At 42.1% G+C, this 24192-nt stretch overlaps 1 protein-coding gene and 1 long non-coding RNA gene across 5 annotated transcripts in view; one reads left to right on the top strand and one right to left on the bottom strand.

The window, feature by feature from the left end:
- Nucleotides 1–24192, top strand: part of LOC125448386 (uncharacterized) — a 46994-nt gene that overhangs the window by 5258 nt on the left and 17544 nt on the right. Inside the window, exon 3 of one of the 2 annotated variants that reach the window (XR_007246697.2) lies at nucleotides 9992–10379. The exons of the other annotated variant lie outside the window; for it this stretch is intronic. This is a non-coding gene — a long non-coding RNA (uncharacterized LOC125448386). Of the gene's footprint in view, nucleotides 1–9991; nucleotides 10380–24192 lie in introns of those variants that run through there. 2 annotated transcript variants of the gene reach the window in all.
- LOC125448204 (receptor tyrosine-protein kinase erbB-4) overlaps nucleotides 13221–24192 on the bottom strand; it is a 161463-nt gene continuing 150491 nt past the window's right edge. For all 3 annotated transcript variants that reach the window (XM_059643387.1, XM_059643386.1, XM_059643385.1), the window contains exons 25-28: nucleotides 22145–22306; nucleotides 20850–20912; nucleotides 17965–18250; nucleotides 13221–16992 (exon numbers count right to left, since the gene is read on the bottom strand). In XM_059643387.1, the coding sequence (XP_059499370.1) occupies nucleotides 16697–16992; nucleotides 17965–18250; nucleotides 20850–20912; nucleotides 22145–22306 (807 nt within the window). In that variant the 3' untranslated portion in view covers nucleotides 13221–16696. The remainder of the gene's footprint in view (nucleotides 16993–17964; nucleotides 18251–20849; nucleotides 20913–22144; nucleotides 22307–24192) is intronic.

The following is a 24192-nucleotide window of genomic DNA, read 5'->3' as shown; positions in this document are numbered from 1 at the left end:
TGTCTTAAATGTACAAAGCCTTAGATTGAGATTGTGCCATCTTGTGTCAGACTCTTTCCACATCTACCCTGCCAAATCCCCTAAGAATCATGCATGCTTCGATAAGATTGCCTCTCATTCTTCTATTTGAATGAGTACAGGCCCAAACTACTCAACCTCGTCTCATAAGACAGTCCCTCCTTGCCTGATTATCAGCATAGTGAGCCTTCTCTGGACTGCCAGTACATCTTTCCCTAGCTAAGGGGCCCAAAGATTCATAGAATTCCAGCATTCATAGAATGTGGTCTGACTAGTGCCTTGTACAGTTCAACAAAGCTGCATTATTTTAACACTCCATTCCCTTTGAAATAAAAGCCAACATTCCATTTGCTTTCCCTATTACCCACTTAATTTGGAAGCTCGCTGTTTGTGATTCATGGACGAGGACTCCCAAATCCTTGTGTTCTGTGGCTTTCTGCAGTCTTTCTATATCATCCTGTCAAAGTGCATGACCTTACATTTCTCCCACATTATGTTGCACCCGAAATTTTTTTGCCCACTTGCTTAAATTGTCCATATCACTCTGCAGACTTTGTGTCATCCTCACCACTTGCCTTCCCACCTAGTTTTGTGTCATCTGCAAACCTGGCTACTGTACATTCACTTTCTTCATTCGAGTCATTAATATAGCTTGTAAATAATTGTGGTCCCAGTGCTGGTCCTGTGGCACACCACTCATCCTGAAAATGCCTCCCTCATCAACAGTGCTATCAAGCAGCACCCTACTGAGCAACAACCTGCTCACTGACACCTAGTTTGGGCTCTGACTGGGCCACTCAGCTCCTGAACTAATTACAACATTGGTTCAAACATGGACAAAAGAGCTGAATTCCAGAAGTGAGATGAGACTGACAGCCCTTGACATCAAGGCTGCATTTGACTGAGAGTGGAACCCATGCATAACTGGAATCAGTGGGCGTTGGGACAAATTCTTCACTGCTAGGGGTTGTACCTGGCACATAGGAAAATGTGGTTGCTGGGGGTCAGTCATCTCGGACCCAGGACATATCTGCAAGAGTTCCTCAGGGTAGTATCCTTGCCCCAACCATCTTCAGCTGCTTCATTAATGACCGACCTTCCATCATAAGGTCAGAAGTGGGGAAGTTTGATGATGATTACACAATGTTCAGCACCATTCGCGATTCCTTAGATACTGAAGCAGTCCATGTTCAAGTGCAACAAGAGCTGGACAATATCCAGGTTTGGGCTAACAACTGGAAAGTAATGTTCATGCCACACAAATACCAAGTAATGACTATCTCCAATAAGAAACAATCTTACCACTGTCCTTTGACATTCAATGGTGTTACCAACACTAAATCCCCACAATCAACGTTCTGGGCCTTACCATTGACCAGAAATTCAACTGCACTTGCCAAACTTCAGGAGTGTGATGGTATAGTCTCCACTTCCCTGGATTGGTGCAACTCCAACTACACTCAAGAAGCTTGACACCATCCAGAAAAAAGCAGCACACTTGGCATCACAAAAATCCACTCCTTCCACATTGATGTTCAGTAGCTGCACTGTGTACTATCTACAAGATCACTGCAGAAATTTATCAAAGATCCTTCAACAGCACCTTTGAAACCCACGACTACTTCCAACTAGAGGGACAAGGGTAGCACATACATGGGAACACTGCAAGTTCCCCTCCAAGCTCCTTACCTTTCTGACTTGGAAGTAGATTGCCATTCCTTCACTGTCACTGGCTCAAAGTTCTGGAATTGCCTCCTTCACGCCTTTGCAGGTATACCTACAGCACATGGACTGCTATGTTTGAAGAAGGCAGCCTGTTACCACCAATTTCTCAATGGCAACAAGGGACAGGCTAAATGCTGGCCAGTCAGCAGCACACACATCCTGTGAGTGAATAAATAAAGCAATAAACCCTTAATAGGAATCTCACCATTGCCTTGCAAGAATCCTGTCTCAACATCTGGACTTTTGTTGAAAAATGTAGTTAGTTGCTCCCAATTCAAGAAAAGCCTTGCCAGATCTCTCTCAATTTCCCCAGGTTTCATACCAAAGACCTTGCTGTTCAGAGCCCTATAAGATTCAGCCCAATGTATTTAAAGTAAACTTATCAAATTAAATGAAAATGTGCTACTGAGGCGTCAATGATGCACTGAAACCTATAGGTTGTGTAGATGGTATCAATCATGCTGGCAGACACCGCATGCTCACTCTTCAGGGACATCTAGGCATGATCAGAGGCAGAAAATAGAGAATGAACTTGGTTGAGTCTTTTGAAGAAGTAACGATGAAGATTGTTGAGGTCAGAGCAGTGGATGTGATCGATATGGACTTCATTAAAGCGTTCAACCAGGCTCCTCATGGTAGACTGTTTAGCAAGGTTGGACCACATGAAATACAGGGAGAACTAGCTATTTGAATACAGAACTGGCTTGAAGATAGACGACAGATGGTGTTGGAGAATTGCTTTTCAGACTGGAGGTCTGTGACTAGTGGTGTGCAACAAGGATCAGTATTGGGTCCACTGCTTTTTGTCATTTACATAAATGATTTGGACACAAACGTAGGAGGAATCGTTCATAAGTTTGCAGATGACAGCAAAATGGGAGTTGTAGTGGACAGCGAAGAAGGTTCCTTTAGAGTACAATAGGACCTTGATCAGATGGGGCAATTGGCTGAGGAGTGGTGGATGGAGTTTAATTTAAATAAATGTGAGGTGCTTCATTTTGAAAAGGCAGATCAGGGCAGGACTTATACACTTAATGATAAGGTCCTGGGGAGGGTTGCTCCTTGGAGTGCAGGTTCATAGTTCCTTGAAAGTGGGGTTGCAGGTAGATAGGATAGGGTAGTGAAGAAGGCATTTGGTATGCTTCCCTTCATTGGTCAGTGCATTGAGTATAGGAGTTGGGACTGTACAGGACATTGGTTATGCCACTTTTGGAGTATTGTGCACAAGATCTGGCAACTTGGGACAAGAGGGTATCCCAAAACCAGTTGGTGTTGGTGAGGTGGCAAAAAATAGAGAGAGAGAGAGGTAGGGATAATGGACAGGTTTGATTGATTTTACAGTCACCTACCGAAATACAGTGAAAAGCTTTGATTATGAGTGGTACAGGCAGATCACAGCAAGCAAAGGATGTACAGATCAAAAAGAGACATACAGGATCCCATGCAGGTTACATTATTTGAGGCTACAGTCCATTCAACAGTCTGATAATGGCCGGAAAGAAGCAGTTTTCCTGAACCTGCTTATGCGTGTATTCAGGTTTCTGTATAAATTGAGCTGACGTGAGAACTACTGCCCTTCTGTCACCATGCTTTTGTCAGTGACAAACCACACCTCCCTCTAATTCAATATTTCATTGACTTAGCTGATAACATTCTCACCCGAGCCAAAAGGTTCTGCATTCAAGCTCAACTGCAGAACTTGAGCATATGATGTAGGCTGACACTTCAGTACAGCACCAAGAGAGTGCTGTTGGAGATGCTGTCAGATGTGACATCAATTGGAGGCCTCGTCTGTTCTGAGGTAGACATAAAAGATCTGCTCTCTGATGAAGGGTCTAGGCCCGAAACGTCAGCTTTTGTGCTCCTGAGATGCTGCTTGGCCTGCTGTGTTCATCCAGCCTCACATTTTATTATCTTATAAAAGATCTGCCTCTCTGTTTGAAGAAAGGAATTTTCCTGGCATTGTGCCCAATAGTTGTTCCTCAACTAACATAAACGGAAATAAATGAATTTCTTTAGTTATTGGTTGTAGAACATTTTTGTGCACAAATTGGCTGCCTTTTCCTAACAGAATAAGTGACTGAAAAAGATAGTCAGCTGATTGTAATAATGCAGTGTGAGGCTGGATGAACACAGCAGGCCGAGGAGCAGGAGCACTTGACCTTTCGGGTCAGGACCCTTCTTCAGAAATGGGGGAGGGGGAAGGGGATTGTGAAATAAATAGGGAGACGGGGGAGGTGGATAGAAGATGGATAAAGGAGAAGATAGGGTGAGAGGAGACAGGTCAAAGAGGCGGGGTCAGAGCCAGTGAAGGTGAATGTAGTTGGGGAGTTAGGGGGGGATCGGTCAGTCCAGGGAGGACAGACAGATTGGGGGGGGGGGTGGTTTGCAGGATGAGGTTAGTGGTTCTGGGATGGGGGTGGGGCTTGAGGTGGGAGGAATGGATAGGGAGGCGGGGACTAGCTGGGCTGGTTTTGGCATGTGGTAGGGGGGAGGGGAGATTTTGAAGCTTGTGAAGTCCACGTTGATACCCTTAGGCTGCAGGGTTCCCAAGCGAAATATGAGATGCTGTTCCTGCATCTTTCAGGTGGCGTCATTGTGGCAATGCAGGAGGCCCAGAATGGACATGTCGTCCGAGGAGTTGGGTGGGGGGGGGGGGATTGAAATGGTTCGCGAATGGGAGGTGTAGTTGTTTGTTGCGAACAGAGCGTAGGTGTTCCGCAAAGCAGTCCCCAAGCCTCCGTTTAGTTTGCGCAATGCAGAGGAGGCCACAACGGGAACAGCGGATACAGTATATCACATTGACAGATATGCAGGTGAACATCTGTTTGATGTGAAAAGTCTTCCTAGGGCCTGGGATTGGGGTGGGGGGGAACGCGGTGTAGAGGCAGTGTAACACTTGCTTCGGTTGCAAGTGCCGGGGTTGGTGGGGCTGGAGAGGAGTGTGGAGCAGACAAGGGAGGCACGGAGAGAGTGGTCCCTCCGGAAGGTACATAAAGGGTGGGAGGGAAAAATGCCTTTGGTGATTGGGTCGGATTGCAGATGGCGGAAACGTCGGAGGATGATGCATTGGATTTGGAGGTTGGTGGTGTGGTACATGAGGACGAGGGGGATTCTGTTTTGGTTATTGCAGATAGGGGGTGTTGCGGGAGATGTGGGAGACACGGTCGAGGGCATTTTTGATCACTGTGGAGCGGAAGTTGCGATTTTTGAAAAACGAGAAGAGGACAGCTGGGATGTTCGGGAGTGGAATGCCTGATCTCGGCAGATGTGGTGGAGACGAAGGAATTGGGAATACAGGATGGAATTTTTACAGGAAGGTAGGTGAGAGGAGGAATATTCTAGCTAGTTGTGGGAGTCGATAGGCTTAAAATGGATATCAATTTGCAGGTGGATGCCAGAGATGGAGACAGAGAGGTCCAGGAAGGAGAGAGAGGTGTCAGAGATGGTCCAGGTAAACTTAAGGTTGGGATGGAAGGTGTTAGAAGTGGATGAACTGTTCGAGCTCCTCCGGAGAACACGAGGCAGCGCCGAAACAGTCATCAATGTAACGGAGGAAGAGATGGGGGATAGGGCTAGTGTAGCTTCGGAAGAGGGATTGTTCCACATACCCTATAAAGAAGCAGGCATAGCTTGAGCCCATGTGGGTACCCATGGCCACCCCCTTTGTTTGTAGGAAGTGGGAGGAATTAAAGGAGAAATTATTGAGGGTGAGGACGAGCTCGGCTAAGCGGATAATTGTGTCAGTGGAAGGAGTCTCCGGGACAGGAAGAAGCGGAGGGTTTTTAGGCCATCTGCATGGGGAATGCAGGTGTATAGGGACTGGATGTCCAGAGTGAAAATGAGATGTTGGGATCCGGGGAATTGGACGTTGTGGAGAGCGTGGGTCGTGTCATGTATGTGGGTAGGGAGTTCCTGGACCCAGAGGGAGAAAATGGAATCCAGATAGGTGGAGATGGGCTCGGTGGGGCAGGAGCAGGTGAAGACAATGGGTTGACCAGGGCAGTCAGGTTTGTGAATTTTGGGAAGGAGATAGAAGCGGGCAGTGTGGGGTTGGGGAACGATGAGGTTAGAGGCTGTGGATGGGAGGCCACCTGAGGTGATGAGGTTGTGAATGGTTTGGGAGATAATGGTTTGGTGCTCAGGGGTAGGGTAATGATCCAGGGGGCGGTAGGAGGAGGTGTCGGAGAGTTGGCGTCTAGCATCAGTGATGTCATGTACACCTCCTTTGACCCCGGACCACGGGTTTATTGATGAGGCCGGGATTGGAGTGGAGGGCTGCATATTCTGCGGGGGAGAGGTTGAGTGGCTGAGAGGGGTGGAGAAGTTAAGTCAATTGCCGTCTTGACGCCAGTTGGAGATGATGAGGTCGAGGGAGGGTAGGAGGCCTTGGGGTGGTGTCCAGGAGGAAGGGGTGCGTTGTAGGCGGGAGAAGGGGTCAGGAGAGGGAGGGTTAGTTTCACGATTAAAGAAATAAGCGTCAAGGTGGAGACGGCGGAAATCTGCTCAATATTCAGACGAGAGTTATATTCATCAATGTGAGAGTGGAGGGGGACAAAGGCATTCCACCCCCTAACATCTCAGGTGTCCTGTTTTTTTCAAAAACTGCAACTTCCCCCTCCCCAGTGACCAAAAATGCCCTTGACCATGTCTCCCGCATTTCCTGCAACTCATCCCTCACACCCCCAATCTGCAATAATAACCAAAACAGAATCCCCCTCGCCCTCACGTACCACCCCACCAACCTCCAAATCCAATGCATCATCCTCCAACACTTCTGCCACCTGCAATCTGACCCCACCACCAAAGACAGTTTCCCTCCCCACCCTTGTGCTTTCCGGAGGGATCACTCTCTCTGTGACTCCCTTCTCCGTTCCACACTCCCCACCACCCCCACCACCACCCCCGGCACTTTTCCCTGCAACTGAAGCAAGTGCTACACCTGCCCCTATACCTCCCTCCTCACCCCGATCCCAGGCCCTAGGAAGACTTTTCACATCAAACAGATGTTCACCTGCACATCTGTCAATGTTATGTACTGTATCCGCTGTTCCCGATGTGGCCTCCTCTACATCGGGGAAACCAAACGGAGGCTTGGGGACCGCTTTGCGGAACACCTACGCTCTGTTCGCAACAAACAACTACACCTCCCAGTCATGAACCATTTCAATTCTTCTCCCCACCCCAACTCCTCGGACAACATGTTCATCCTGGGCCTCCTGCATTGCCACAATGACGCCTCCCAAAAGACGCAGGAACAGCATCTTATATTTCACTTGGGAACCCTGCAGCCCAAGGGTATCAATGTGGACTTCACAAACTTTAAAATCTCCCCTCCCCCTACCACATGCCAAAATAAGCCCAGCTAGTCCCCGCCTCCCTATCCATTCCTCCTACCTCAAGCCGCAACCTCATCCTGCACCCCCCGACCTATCTGTCCTCCCTGGACTGACCTATCCCCCCTAACTCCCCATCTACGTTCACCTTCACTGGCTCTGACCCCACCTCTTTGACCGGTCTGTCTCCTCTCACCCTATCTTCTCCTTTATCCATCTTCTATCCGCCTCTCTTGTCCCCCTATTTATTTCAGAATCCTCTTCCCCTCCCCCATTTCTGAAGAAGAGTCCGGACCTGAAACATCAAGCTTTCAGGCTCCTGTGATGCTCCTTCTTGGCCTGCTGTGTTCATCCAGCCTCTCACCATATTATCTCAGAATCTGTAGCAGCGGCAGTTCCTACTATCACTGTCAGCTGATTGTAATGTATTGTGGGATTTATTGAGTAGATGATAAAGCAGTGTATAAATATACCTCCTTTCTCTTTACTTGCACACTTTGCAAACCCCTTTGCCGTCGCTCAAACAGCCCAATTGATGTGATCCTTGGACTGCCACTTCAGAAATCCATCAACCCATCACTGCTTCATCTCAGCACCTCTCTGACTGCTTCCACGCCACAGCCTCTTTTACTGCTCTCTGGCCATTGTGCCTGCTTTCTTGACGGTCCTAATCACTGCTGTAAACCCATCCTGGATTGTCCCACAACTCTCAACCTAAATAAAGAACTCTACCCCCACTTCCCAAAACAACTATCTCAGCTTTCCTGCAGTTCAACACCCATCATTCCACTGATCTACTTGCAACCTAGAAATCTTTGCTACTATTTTGCTCTCTTTTCGAGGTCTTGAACAAATGTGAGAGAAAAAACTGTGGTTAAACAAAGTTAAATGACTATTGATTTGCATGCAAACATGATCTGAATCATGGTGGACTATGTTGGAACACGTGCTTATGCTCACTGTCTCAACTTGCATACAATGAATTACCTTACCGGAACCCAAGGACTATACCCCAGCTAATGTCAGGGCCAACTCCATGTCTTCTTCCCCCAAAGGCTAAGAATTAGTGACTTCAGTGGATTTGCCATGTGTACATTGCATTAAGACTCTTTTCACACCACTTCCCCAATGCTCTGTAGAGAATTAGTGACATGATCCCACGTTTTACTATCCTATCAAACGTTTCCATTCTAATTGTTTCTGTGAATTCCTTGTGGTGCAGGACAATGCCTCTGTAATATAGTCTTTGTCACATACTTTTCTTCTGTGGGCCAAACACCCTATTTCTCCTAGCATTAGTGCATGAACACTTAGGTTTTGGAAATAAGACTTGTTTTTTTCCCACTATGTTAAACATATAGTTTGCATATTAATCTTCCAAACCTTAATGAAGTTGATTCAGCTAGCAGATATAAATATCACAATTACACTCTTAATAAAAGAGATGTAAAGTGAACAGATGGCTTTAATTAGTTGCTGCGCTTTTTAACTTCTGATTACGCATATATCAGTCATGCTCCAGATCTAACCAATGCAGCATCAATACACAAGCAATATAATCTGTTGGAGAGCTCGTTAAAAATCTGTCTGAAGAGCAAAGAGAGAAAACTGCTGTACACAAAATCTGAAATGGATTAGACAATTTTGTATCCTAGGTCCAGCAATTATCTGACAAGACCATGGCATATCCCATTTAATGTCCAAGACAGAACATCTTGAGTAGAAAATGCAGTCTCTTTCTTCACTCTTGTGACAAATTTCTAATTTCATACAGGTTGTAAATTAGCAGAAATTCAGTCATTCAGACAGAGGGGGCAGAATTTTTATGGCCAATGCTACCAGGTAACTAGGAAGTGGCAGTGGCAGAGGTCTCCTGGCAGTAAGGATCTGTCAACCAATTGATCATTCAGAAAGGAGTAGGCACAGAAGAGTGAAAAGTGAAAAAAAAACTTCAGTCCTGAAATTGTATCAGAGATAACAAAGTGTGGAGCTGGACGAACACAGCAGGCCTAGGAGCAGGAAAGAGGAGACAGACCGGTTAAAGAGGCGGGGATGGAGCCAGTAAAAGTGAGTGTAGATGGGGAGGTAGGGAGGAGGTAGGTCAGTCCAGGGAGGATGGACAGGTCAAGGGGGTGGGATGAGGTTAGTAGGTAAGAGATTTGGCGGGGGGGGGGGGGGGGCAGTGTCTCCTCTCCATCTATCTTCTCCTCTATCCATCTTCACTCCTCTTCCTCCTCTCTCCCTATTTATTTCAGAACCCTCTTCCCCTCCCACATTTCTGATGAAGGATCTAGGCCTGAAATATCAGCTTTCCTGCCCCTAAGATGCTGCTTGGCTTGCTGCGTTCATCCAGCTCCACACCTTGTTATCGCAATCCTGAAATTACATGGAGGGAAAATAATGCACAAACACTAAACACTTTCACCTGAAATTTCTCGCTGTTATTATAGTCAAAGTAGCAATCAATTTATTTTGCATGATAACACTTCTAGTAAAATAGCAGAGGAATGAATTCCACCTGTTTTGAGTAAGCATTCTAATGATCATTGTTATTAACAGCTGTCACTTGATTTGAGGATGACATCTACTCAGAGTTGTGAATTTCTGCCATGGATCTGTGTATGACTGAACAGACCTATTTTGGGCCCATGTATATTAGGGAATATGGGACAGGATGCTCCATGAGGTTATGGGATCTAGGGTACAAGATTTGCTTCCTTTTCTGCTACCATTCTGGCTCAGATGCCTCACATTAAGACATGTTTCAAATAATGATGCAGTGAGATGATGCATGTTTTCGCCATTTTGAATGGTCAGTAGCAAGCTCCTGTCAGTCACCAATGTCACTGCTGTCATGCTTCAAGGGAAGCTTCAGAATATTATTTGATTGGTTTTTTTCCCTCCTCTCCTAGAGTACTATCCATTTGAGAGTGGAGAAAACAGGACTTAGCAAGAAAGATGCATTTTGGCCATCTAGACATTGAGTGTGCACAATCATTGTTGATTTTTCAGGATTCTTTGCTGAATACTTGTGGAGCTGTCTTCAACAGGGATGCTAGCATTTCTTAAATGGCCCTCTCATTGAACGTGCAGTAGAGGCTGGTGGAATTTCTCTAGCGTTTGTACGTATTGCCTTACTGCACTACAGGACTGCGGCGGCAACAACAACTATTAATGTACCATAGGACTTTTGTGGACTTGAGGAGATCTCCCTTGCCAGAAATTGGCTGCTGCAGTTTGTAGAAGGTTGAGCTGACACAGCCAATCTGGTTAATAAAATGTGAGGCTGGATGAACACAGCAGGCCAAGCAGCATCTCAGGAGCACAAAAGCTGACGTTTCGGGCCTAGACCCTTCATCAGAGAGCCTTCTTGCTCAGCTAGCATAGCTGTAATGGATTTCCTTTCACAAAATTGCTGTGCACTCAATGTTATTTTGCTCCGTTGATGTGTTCCCCTAAGACTCCTCAAACTGTCTCTGATGAAGGGTCTAGGCCCGAAACGTCAGCTTTTGTGCTCCTGAGATGCTGCTTGGCCTGCTGTGTTCATCCAGCCTCACATTTTATTATCTTGGAATCTCCAGCATCTGCAGTTCCCATTATCTCCTCACAGCCAATCTGGTGTTTGATCCCATCAATGGTAGTCTTTTGAGAGAGATGACTGCCCAGATTTGGCCTATTCTAAGCATCATTTATTCTGAGTGAGATCAATGGAGAACCAGAACCTGGAATTTTCTTGGTACACGTGTGTAGGATCTACAGCACAGAAACAGGCCTTTCAATAGTCCATGCAGGCGTACATGCTCTACTTGAGCCGCCTCCTATTTTTCTCTATCTAAAATCAAATCACTGTAACTGTTGTTCCTTTCTCCCTCAAAACGTTTATCTAATTTTCCCTAGGTATAAAAGTGTGCTTAGCAGCAGTTTGAGGAGTCTTAGGGGAACACATCAACGGAGCAAAATAACATTGAGTGCACAGCAATTTTGTGAAAGGAAATCCATTACAGCTATGCTAGCTGAGCAAGAAGCTTTAGCATGTAAGATAGGGGTAACTGTCTGTATGGGTATTGCTGGGATAAAAGGTGTGAACGTTTTTTTCCCACTGTTTGTAATGAAATTGTTCCAGTAGTTCTTGGCTAATTTAACTAGTTTATGTTTTTCTTTTATGTAATAAACTTGTGTTCTCTTTTGTTAAAAGTACACTGGCAGCCTCTTGTGATTATTTTCACTAATTAACCACCACAGTAAGCAAAAAGAAACAGAAAAGCGTGAGGGATATCAGGCCAGGTTTCACTTAGGATCTAACTTGTCCAGTACCGTCATCTGGGATCACAACAAGAGTTCCAGGTGTTAGGGTTAATATTTTTCTGGGATTTGTCTGCCAAAGACCTTCGTCTGGAAGGCACAGTTTCTGGAACAATTTCCTTAGCCCCAGGAAGTAGACTGCTATAATACTGTGAAATCACAGTTTAACCTCAAGGTTATTGAAACAGACTAAATAAATTGCACAGTTTTACTTTGAATTTCACTTTCTGAATCAGAAATGCCAGAATTCAAGAAGACTTTTCCAGAATTGTAAAAATACCGAGCATAATCTGTCCTTAGAATTTCACAGTATGCATTGTAGATTGAAGTTTCCAGTAAAACTGTGCTGTTGCCATCACTATTAGAAGTTCGAGTGTAAATACTGCATCATTGACATAGACAGATAAATTCTTCTGATCAATAGTATTGCTACAGCCAGCCCAACAGTGACCAGGAAATCGGATGGCTGCTGGACAGTGAAATGAACAGCTGTAGGCTGTCTTGCCCCTTGTCCAATCTCTGATCAGGGTTTATCTATTCCTCATTTCCAGTTACTCACCTTTAATCCACATTCTCAGACACCCTTCCTCAACAAAAATAAATTTGTGATCTTGCTCTTGAAAATTTCAATTTTTCCCCAAGACCCACGGTCTTTGGGAGGAAAGCAGTGTTTTCAAGGTTTCAACTACCCTATTTGCAAAGAATTGCTTCCCAATTATTCTACTGAGTTGTTAGGCTCTAATTTTAAGATTGTACCCCTTTGTTCCATCAAAAGAAATATTCTCCCTGCATCTGCTCTGCTGAATCCTTTTACTATTATAAACATTCTTCAACTGTCTAAACTCAAGAATAGAAGGGGAGGAAATGGCCTAGTGGTATTATTGCTGAACCGTTAGTCCAGAGACCCAGCTAATGTTCTGGGGATCCATGTTGGAATCCCGCCATGGCAGATGGTGAAACTTGAATTCAATAAATATCTGGAATTAAGAGTCTAATGGTGACCATGAATCCATTGTCGATTGTTAGAAAAAACCCATTTGGTCCACTGATGTCCTTTCCTTCCTTTAGGGAAGGAAACTGCCATCCTTACCTTGTCTGGCCTACGAGTGACTCCAGACCCACAGCAATGTGGTTCACTCTTAATTACCCTCTGAGCAATTAGGAATGAACAATAAATGCTGTCTAGCTAGTGATGCCCTCATCTCCTGAATGAGTAAAGGAAAAAAAGCAGCCCAATTTGTGGTGTTTGATTTAATGCTTTATAACCTTCCAGCCTCAACATCATGTTGAATCATTTCAGATCATAACCACTGCTCCCTTTTTTTTGAGCATTTTGCTGTACATAATTTTAACCTATTCAGAGACCGATCTATTTATTCTTTGTTCCCTCCATACTTGCTCAAAACTTGTCGTAACTCCATCAGATTTCAGATCTGACAAAAGGACATTGCACTGAAGTTGTTGCTCTTAACTCGGATGCTGCCTGGCTTGCTGAATCTTTCCAGCACTTTGTGTTCCAAGTTTAAGCAACCTCTCCTTAAAATTTTAATACTTTTAAACTTTATAATTGTGAAAGAGAGAAGGCCCTCTGGCATAGAGGAGAAAAGGAAAATTTCAATGGCAAACTGTCCTGCCAAACCTGTGCTGGACTTGTGTTTCTAATGACACTTTAAATCTGTTCAATTCACTTCTGTCCTGCAGAGTCAAACAAGATGATTAGCAAGAATATACATAATACATGGAAAGAACATACATGCTTGACCAAAATAGATTTTGAGTTGTCACCCCTGAAAACTAGTACAGAGTTTTTTTTTAAAACAAATATTTATTTTACTTTCACAAAAGGGTGGAACACTCCAAAGTTATCAACCAGTCCCTTAAAATTGTATAAAAACAGCAGTAAGCACACAGAAATTAAGAAATTTTTCTTATGAATATTAACAAGGAAGAGATAATCTAACTGTCTCCCCCATTTCATACTACAGTCAGTTTTGCATTTAATACTCAGCTACTCATCCGTCACAAACTCATACTCTGAAAAACAATCACTTCAATGCTAATAGATCTTTTAAAAATAGACTATTAATTAAAAAGTTTATTTGACTGCTGTTCTTCATTACAATTTGCTTAATATATTAAGCATTGTTGTCTCAGAAAATGAAAATAAATCAGTCCTGGAGGTACTGTATTGGAACAGGTTTATGTACTTCAAGGCATAGTGGATTTTAAGTAATCACAGGGTTAATTTAACGTGAAACGCCCCTTTCAAACATGTTACAAACTGTGAGCAGCAAAGGCATTTTTTTTTGAAGAAATCTTTTGCCCATCACCATTTTGTCCCCTCCTTACCTGAAGGCAGTCCTTAGTCCTCAGATCTACCCTTCAGTATTAGACTCAAGCAGTTATTTTTCCTTTTGACAGTCCAGATAGTACAAGTAATTAAAGCTGACCTTAGTTTTGTTCGTATCTGGAATTAACACGCGCACACATTTTCCCGCAGGAGGCACTAGATAGTTAGTGATTAGGAATGGAAAGTCTGGTTGATTTCTTCTTGTACCCACTAATGATCAACAATCACACAAGAAGGGACATTTGAGTAAAGTGCTGAAAGTTGCAAGCTCTTGGTGAAGCTGTCTTCTAATCAACAGTCAGCACTGTCAGGACAGAATAGGGAGAAAAGAACACAAAATCATTTAGCTCCCTCAACAGTTTGATGGAAAAAGGCACCTTCTGTTGATACATTGTCAATGCAGTCCACAAGAGAGAAAGTACCAAATTAGCTGATCTCTGAATGGCAGCAGCAGCCCTGGGCTAGATAGTGGATAAAAAACATGCAGGTTTCTCACCACTTATTGCAATCCAGTGATCCCTCCCCAACAATGCCTTGCTGGTACACGCACAAGGAAGACACTCTAGGTGACAATGGGATTAGTGTGATGTGTAGAATTATCCTTCAATAATCAGACCTTTTCTCACACATGAAGAATAGTCATTTTTGTGTTGTTGTACACCACATCTTGAATGAAAGGGAGAATATATATAAAATTTGATTATGTAAGACATCTTGATAGGTGCTAAATTTAAAAATTGCAACTGATCAGACCAGACCAATGGATTGGTCATAGTCTTTCCCTTTCAAATAACACCCAAAGGAGTCTGAGACGAATTGGTTCGTAAACGTGTCACTGCTGCTTTACTTGTTAAAGGCAAGTAAAGAACATACAGTATAGAACTTAATTCATGAAAATCTACAAATATTCATAACAGGTTCCGAGATCAATGGCTTGTGATCCCTAGTCCCTATCAGGGTTACTCTTTAAAACACTGATCACACGTCGTTATCTTCAAGTATCCCAGCTTTACATTTATATATAAACAAAAATGTAGAATTTCTCTTGCTACTGTGTATGATAATCAGATACAATCATAGAGGATGTTTGGTTGGGGAGTAGTTAATAACTTCATTAATAGGTGCTCAGAAACACACTGCTCAAATAGAGGACACTGTACATTTGAGGAACAAATAAGATTTCTTACTACTTATTAAACAATTATGGAATTCAACAAGAACGGTAGAATCACATTCATTAAAAACACCTCTTAAAATATTGAGAATAAAATGAGCTATTAAAGATCCAGATTTGGATTTCTCATGACAGAATGATATGGCATTCAGTGCTATCTAAATGACCTTTATTCTAGAATTTTGTTTTGTAGCCAGTCTAAGGCTAATTCTTGACTCAATCGTGAAACCACCAAAAATCTTACCAAGTTTGGCAAAGGGACCAGTTTGTTCCACAGTATTGAAAGTCAGTCTGAGCCCACATCTCCATTCACTTTTACTGCCTTTAAATTTGAAATGTTAAAAATGTGATTATTTTAATTATGAAGTCATTCTGAAACTTCCTTGAAAACGTGTTATGCTCCCATTTTTTTGTCATAACATACATGGCTAACTGAAAGACCATGCTGCTCCACTAAGAATATAATCAACCCTTCCCTTCCTGACTGATAATTTGATTACAGCTGTTAGGTTGAGGGTGGAATTGAGAAGGAAAGGTCTGTTTCCACCTTGCCCTTCAGCATAATTTTCAACATATTTTACATTCTCCCTCCAAATTACAAAATTATTCCTAATGTCGCTCATCTTCTCAAACTGCATATAAGGCTTCTGCCTTAGAGTGGTAATCAAAAAATATGGAGAAAAAAGTCCATTTCAGATCTGAGCACTTTAAAATGTAATAAACATTTGAAAAAATAATTCCAGAAAAATAAAATTGGTGGCAGATTCCCAGGCATTAACATCTAATCACAACCCTGTAGCTTCCTTGAAAAAGAAAGCCAAATTGTTGTAGCTCAGCACAGGCCAGTCAATGGCTTCACTTAATGGGTCTTGCAGAGTTTTTTTTTCCAGTTTGAGCCTCACAATCTTCATTTTTCCCCATGAGAGGGCAAATCTTGTGATGGGGAGGAAATTATGCTTCTTTCCATTCACTTGAATATGCTGTTGGAATCGATTAATATCTTTTCTGCTCCAATAATGCTGTCATATATTAACATAGTGATCAGTGGTGGTCCTTCAGCTGAATGATGAACAATATACCATTAGAATCTGTGGTTCAATGCCATTCTACTTTGCTTGGTCAGCCTCCTTGCCAAAGTCCCATATTGTTTAGTTGCAAAAACTCTGACCTGCAGGCTACAGCACCATGACTAGAAAAGCAGCGAGAACTGGAGAAATCTGTGGTGGCCTTCTGCATTTTGTTATGGATCAACAGTACAAAAGAATTTTGAGTAAACGGACAAGGCACAAAAGCATCCCTTCCCTCCACTGCATATCAATAGCAAGAGATAGGAAGTTCCTCTATCTAAAGGGGCTGTTTGGTGAGTTTACTCCATGTTCCATGAAGACATGCAACAAGATGCATTGAACATTTACATGTTTGGCAAGTATCTGGTTTAAACACAGCTCTCTCATCCCACGACTAAAACACAGCAATATTATTCCTGGACATTCACTAGTGCATGTGAGAGAAAAAGAGAAAAAAAACTGACATAATGGTAGGTGTATGGTTCAGCATCACTGTACATCATGTAAGGATCCAAACTGGATAGCATTACACACAAGGAAAATAAGTAAAACAGTCTCTCTCTTTAGTTACAATGTAAACATTTCTGATTCAGTGATCTAGGATTTTGTATTCTCTTTTCTCTTCCCATGCGCCCCCACCACAACCTACATTTCAAAGTTCAGAAATGAACTCATTTTCCTTGCTGTAATGTAGCTCCCTAAATAGGATCCTGAAGCTGGTTCTTTATGTCCTCTTTATTTCTGACTTTGCTGGGAGACTGCTGTGCCAGTAGTCTGGATTATCAAAGGCATGAATGTCACCCTCAGTAACAAAGACAGTACTGTCATCCAGATATTCAGGGTTCTGCACGACACTCAGACAGCCGTTGAGGTAGGCCCGTTTGTTCATGTACTCATATTCCTGATGATCACTTGGTTTCGAGTCAGATTCTTTTTGGCTCTCAAGTGACTGGGTATTATTCACATCGCTGACTTTATTATTCAAGGGATCGACTTCATTGGCAGGTTTCATCAGACTCTCTAGAAACACAACAGGAAAGTGCATGAAATACAAGAAAAATAAACAGATACTAAGACATGTTTTACAATGCTTCACTACTGTAAGGCTTTAGCTTATACTGGCATTCAGTTCCTTGGATTATGGCTATCCTACTGGAGAGGCATCACACCCAGTCAATACCTATCATGTTTGCATTGGCTCTCTCAGTGTTTTAGCTTAGTGCCAATCTCTTGCCTTTTTCCATAACCCCGCACATCATTCCTATTCCAATGACCTTTTGATTACCTCAACTGAACCAATTTCCACCTTACCTCCAGGAAGTGCATTCCAGATCCTAACCACTGAGAGAAAAAGATTTTTATTTAATCTTTTAATTTTAGATTTAATTTTATTTACAATTAAATGAAAGAATGAGCTTGCATCTTATCCCTTCTTCAAAGCACTTTACAACCCAGGAATTACTTACAAATTACAGTAACACTAGTTATTTAGGCAACTACAGCAGCCGGTTGTGCACAGCATAATTTCAAAAATCAGAGAATTAGACAAATGACGAGTTAACCTGCTACTAGTGGTGTTGCTCGCAGGAGGAATATTGGTCAAGACACTAAAACTTGCTGCTCTTCAAAATAGTGTTGTAGGATTATTAATTTCCACTGGATTAAGTAGTTGAGGCGTTAATTTAATAGTTCATCTTAAATCTACACAACTGACGATGCAATACTCCCTTCATACTGCATTAGATTGTCCGCTTAGGTTGTGCGCTGTGGTCCTGGTGTGACTTTAAAACACACAAACGACTGATTTAGGTGAGAAAATCTACCACCAATTCCAGCTGATACGCAAATTACACCAAATTCAATGGGGCTATTTAGTTATTCTTTTAATAGGACAAGTCTTACTGCTTTCAGTATTCTTGAAAACAGCACTCTGATTACTTCTGTGGGTTGAATGCAACCATTATTCTCAATGATTGTACGTTTGATACTTACCAGCTGTAGAGTTTCTTTGTTCTGGCATCACATAACCATTAATGTCCACCTCTGCTTCATCAGAAGGGGAAATTATTATGTTTGTGCCATTGGAGAAACGTGCACTACTGTCCCTTGAGCGGTGGCCTCGGAGCTGAAGTGTTCCGTTCAAAGATATGTCTTCATATAGATCAAGTGAAGATGCCGTACCTCGTCCTTCTGATGACTCTGAGATAGTTCGAGTTGTAGACTCATTCCGTATCCTTAGGGAGCGCTTTGACCCCAGATCTCCATTCCTCATCCCAGCCTAAAAATTGAAAATGGTCATTTTATTACACGTCACTGAATCTCAGAAAATATACACTCCTCCTCTTGTATATTGTATGGGTTAAAGCAGAATTTTACTGTTGGGCTAACTACTTACTCTTTGAGCCCCAGGTGATTTTCTCCACTTACTGGATTTCATTGTTGCTCTCTCTCAGCTTCAATTTCAGCTACTAAACAATGAATTGGATACTGACCAAGACGACCTAGTCACAGACTATCATAGGTTTTTTTTTTGGAAAAAAAAAGTGTGATACAAGTCCCTCCTTTTCTTTTCAAGGTAATATTCTCTCATACTTTTATTTTCTCTCTCATATATGTGGCTCCCTTTGAACCATTAATAATCTGCTCACACAATTCCACTAAATGGAACTCACTGAGACACAAGGGAGTTTTAACACACTCGACAATTTCTTGGAACATCACGCATACAACCTAGTCTGCTTCTAAAGCTGTAGAAGTGCACCCAACTCCCTTCATCACCTATGCTCTAGAATGGCATCTACACCCAATAAAATATGAGCCTTATGATTCTGCTCCCGGGAAAGGGAAACAGATTTAGTCAAATAAGCAAAGGAATTCTCAAGGGACAGTGGGCCCTGTCATAGGGAAAATGTTAAGAGTTTATTATAAAGGATGTAACAGTACAGCATTTAGAAAAACATTGCAAAAATCAAGCAGCATTAACATGGCTTCATGAAGGGAAATCATCACTGACAAATTTATTGGAGTTCTTTGAGGTGGTAACAAGCAGGATATGTAAATGGGAACCAGTGGATGTAATATATTTGAATTTTCAAAAGACATTTGATAAGGTGCTGCGCATAAGGCTATTTAATAAGATAAGCACCCATGCTGTTGGGAGTAGAATATTAGTACGTATATAGGATTGGCTAACTATTAATAGACAGATAAAGAGGACATTTTCAGGATGGCAACCTGTGTGTGTCACAGGGATTAGTACTGGGGCCACAATTAATTAAAATATAGATTAATGACTTGGATGTCAGAAGTGAATGTACTATTGCAAAGTTTGCAGCTGACACAAAAATAGATGGGAAGGCAAGTAGTGACGACAACAGTGTCTAGAGAGGGATGTAGTCAGGTTAAGTGAGTGAGCAAAAATTTGGCAGGTAGAATATAATGTGGGAAAATGAGAGGTTATGCTATGTACTTTGACAGGAAGAACAGAAGAGCTAAATGTTATTTAAGTTGGGAAAGACTGCAGAAAGCTGCAGCACAGAGGAATTTAGAAGGTCCTCTTGCATGAGTCACAGAATTACCGTCCAAGTTCATCAGGTAATAATGGACTGTTAGACTATATTTGTTAAAATTATGCAAAGCACTAGTTAGACCACAGTTGGAATACTTTGAACAGTTTTGATCCTGTTATGCAATTAAAATATACTTGATTTTGAGGCATTTCAGAGAACGTTCACTTGGTTGATTCTGGGCATGGAGAGATTTTCTTATGAGGAGAGTTGAGCAGGTTGGATTCTTATTCATTAGAGTTTAGAAGAATGAGAGGAGACCTTATTGAAACACTAAGGTTTTTGTGGGGCTTGACAAGGTAGATGTGAAGAAGTTCTTTGTCCTTGTGGGAGAGCCCAAAACCAGATGGTATAATCTCAAAGGACATTTAAGACAGTAGAGGAATTTCTTCTCCCAGATTGTGTGACACGGTGGCACAGTGGTTAGCACTGTTGCTTCATAGTGACAGAGACCTGGGTTTAATTCCAGCCTTGCGTGACAGTGTGGAGTTTGCATGTTCTCCTTGTTTATGCATGCGTTTCCTCTCTCAGTCCAAAGACATGCAGGTCAGGTAGATTAGTCATGCTAAGTTGTCCTATAGTATCTAGGGATGTGCAGGCTAGGTTGATTAGCCATGGTAAATGCAGGGTTATAGGGCTTGAGGGGAATGCTGTTCAGAGGGTCTGTTCAGACTCAGTGGGCTGAATGGCCTCTATCTGCACTGTAGGGATTCATATGAATCTGTGGAAATCTTTACTGCAGTAAGCTGTTGTGGCTGGTATGTTAAGTGTATTCAAGACTAAGATAGACTTTTAATCAGTAAGGGAATCAGGGGTTATGGGGATGAGGCAGGAAATTGGATTTGAGGATTATCAGATCAACAAAGATTTCATTAAATGGCAGAGCAGACTCATGGGCCTACTGATACTCCCACTTCTAATGGTCTTATAATGATCTGATTTTGTGCTGTGATTCAAGTCGATAATTCTTTCAATACTACGTAGTTTTCATGTTTTGCTAGGATCACCAGGAAGTACAGAAAAATAGAATTTACTTGAAAAAATTTAGACAATTGCAATTAGATGATTGCTCAGTGCTTGCGGAATAAAAATCCATTAATAATTATAATAATTGTACTAAAGATTCAAATAAATTGAGATCAAATGATCATCCAGACCTGCCCATTAAAATACTAAAATTAAGAATATTCTGCAAGATCTTAACTGTTTTTAAGAGCTGTCATTTTTACTGGTTTTTTTTTGTATAAAAAAGAAATGATATTTTTGGTACTGTTCATTGGAAGTTCTGAATAAACATCTTTCTGTGCCTACCTGTCGAGAGCCGTTTGGACCAATCCCATTCATTGGCATGTACCCTGCTGGCAAACTGTTACTCTGCAAAGAGAGATAGAAAGCAAATTTGAAAAGGCACTTAACAGGAGCTGTGTGCAGTCAGTCATGAGCCAACATTCAGGCCTTGAGATATTAGAATATAAACTTTAAATTTCTATTGATTATCAAAGAAAAAATTACAAGGAAAGATGTTTCTGATCAATATGTCAAGGATTTGAACACAATTCGTGCAAAGTATAATTCTAGGGATAGGCTCACAATGAGTTCAGTTTGAAATAGCCAAATAGCCATCAATACTGAAGGCACCACCTCTTGCTTTGGTACAGATCCACTGCCATTGGTCAATCCTCTCAAGTGGCTGGTTCTTCATATGTTAGCCCAGATTGCTAATAGTCTGTTTGGCCCAGGAAAGGAAAGGAAGGAAAACCCAGCATGTCTAAACCCAATGTCATACAATATTCATACCATACACTTACAGCAAGGAGTCATTAGATACTGACCAGGAGCTGAACCCCTGGCTGATGTTCTTTCTCTCCCAATTCTGTGGGTACTAAGCCCTACTGCTACCCCAGTTGAGATCATCCAATTGGAGTTTCAAATCTAGGATCTTGCGGTCTGTTTCAGGTAGTTCAGTTACCCATTGGACCATTCAGGAATCTCCCATATCTTTCTCATCACTGAAATGTGACAGGACGGATCGGGATTCCAGGTCTGTAGTTTGTAGCTGGTTGATGGAAAAGACCAACAAAGGGTGATTTGTTCTCGAAATTACTTTAGCTGGCATTATATTGCTGCTAATTTAGTTCTGATACTGGCACACAAGTGTTTCCAAACCAGCTCCCTGTATTTATGCTGCTATATCTGACTCCTGTATCCCAGTATCAGCAACACACTCAAGTTTCCATGGGCCTTTGATTCTGCTGCTGGTTTAATTGACGTAAATGTTAAGAATTGGCTGACAAAAGCTGGTTTCCTGAAATCAAAATGATAAAACAAAGTGTGGGAATATTCTGCACGCTTTCTTTCCAGTACCATATTTCCTTTGTGTTGCAGCAGGAAATACATTTTGGTTTTCCACCAACTGGCTTGACTTTGAACCAAGAAACGCCACCCCAAATGAGACAGTCTGAGTGACAGAGATTCAAGCCACATCAAATGCTCAGCTTAAGCTGTGTTGTGACATCAGTGTTTACTACAGGTGATAGAAGAGGAACGATTGCCCAAAATAATTGCTCTCATCACAAATTCTTGGCCTTTGTTAGCTAGTTTCATACCCTGCTAGATTCAATTCTCAGTCTGAATCCTGCAGATGTTGGGTTATCCATCATGGTTGCCATCAAATCTTCATCAAGGTCATCATAATCCATGAGGTCTTCCTCGTATTCACGCAGAATTCTTTGATCACCAACATATGTATTGCTGGCCCGGTCATCACCCTGAGGAAGGATACAGGAAGGTTCAGGAAACAGCCGGCGAGTTAGTAATAGAAAGGTCATAGCATCAAACAACCAAAAACACTGTTAAATCATCAGAATACAAATCATCAGAATACAAGCAATAGTATACCAATAGGAGACAATCCAGCACAAACTAGCTGTCTTCAGCTTGCGTAAAGGTAGATTTGGAAATAGGAAAACCTGCAAAAACATTCCATTTTAGTTCTCAAAAATCAAAATACTGAAGGAGCCAAAAAAATCTGTAGCATTTTTGACTTGAAATGATACTCTACACTCATTTAGTAAGCTACTTTAGTTAGGCTGTGCACTGTGTCTGTATAAGATTTAAAGTATTTAGAACCATAGCAGTGTATTTTAGTGTCTTACAATGCAGTGATTAATAAATTTAATTTAATCTATTACAGACACACTTTTTAAAATTTTTGACTATGTTAGAAGTTAGGCAACCACAGATAGCAACATTAAATTGATGATGTTTCGGGTGGGAACCCTTCTTTTGAAGAAGGGTCCTGACCTGAAACATCAACTTTCCTGCTGCTCTGATGCTGCCTGGCCTGCTGTGTTCCTCCAGCTCCACACTGTATTATCTCTGACTTCAGCATCTGTAGTTCTTACTATCTCCAACATTAAATTGTTGCTTTGTGTTTTACACAAAGCAAATCTATGTAACGAGTATTCCTCCTAGGAAGGTGCAGTCTTCTCTGGCTCTTTCAGCACTCCTAAACTTGCCATTCTTCTAACTCTAGCCTCTTGTCTTGAGACCATTCTTGTCCATCCCAGCATTAGTGGTTACACTTTTAGTTGTTTAGATCCTTTGCTTTCAAATCCTCTTCTCAAACTTTTTAACCTCCCTTAAACCATTCTTTAAAACCCAGCACTTTGACCAAGCTTTTGATTGCCCTTCCTAAGATTTCCTTCCTTGGCTCAGGATTTTATTTTTGTTGATACTTTTGATTGTTCAATGGGACAGTTTTCTGGATTGAAAGGTGTTATATAAACGTTCAGAAGACCAAAGCCATTGTCATTCTCCCTGTCACAGATTTCATTCTCTAGTCAGGACTCCATCCCTCTTCACAGCAGCTCTCTAGGGCTGAACTAGACTGTTCAAAAACTAAGTGTTGTATTTGACCCCAGTTTGAGCTTCTGATATATATCCACCCCATCACCAAGTTCATTTTTTCCGCCCTCTGTAACACTACCCAACTCCACCATTGTCTCGGCTCATCTGCTGAAGCTCTCATGCATGCCTTTGTTACCTCTAGACATGATCATTTCAGCACTCACTGATCAGTCCTCCAATCTTCTACCCTCCATAATCTTGAACTAATCCAAACTATTATCCTAAGTCACACCAAGTTCTACTCGCTTATTACTCTTGTGCTCACTGATCTACTGTGGCTGTATTCCAGGTCTGGCAGCACTTAGATTTTAAAATTCTCATTTTTGATATAAAATCCCTCCCTGGCCTCAAACCTCCTTTCTCTGTAACCTCTTCTAGCCCAACGACCCAGCAAGGTCTTTATGCTCCCCCAGTTCTGCCCTCTTGCACATACCATAATTTCTGGAATCCCCTTTCTCTTTCCTCCTTTAAGATACTATACTCCTTAAAACCTGCTTCTTTAACTGAGCATTTAGTCATCTACTATCTCTCCACACGACTTTGTCAAATAGATGATTGCACTCCTATGAAGCACCTTGGGATATTTCAATACATTGAAGGAACTCGATGCAAGTTGCTGCCATAATCATCTTATTGAATTGTCTTCTGGAAATCCATTTGCATTGCTTAAGCTACACCACACTTACTTACACCAGTCACTTCCTCAAAAAGAATTTGACTAATTTTGATAAATGGCATGTGTGTT

Source organism: Stegostoma tigrinum, chromosome X (assembly GCF_030684315.1).
Source record: "Stegostoma tigrinum isolate sSteTig4 chromosome X, sSteTig4.hap1, whole genome shotgun sequence".
In the NCBI taxonomy this organism is placed as follows: domain Eukaryota; kingdom Metazoa; phylum Chordata; class Chondrichthyes; order Orectolobiformes; family Stegostomatidae; genus Stegostoma; species Stegostoma tigrinum.
This window is presented reverse-complemented; position numbering and strand designations above follow the sequence as displayed.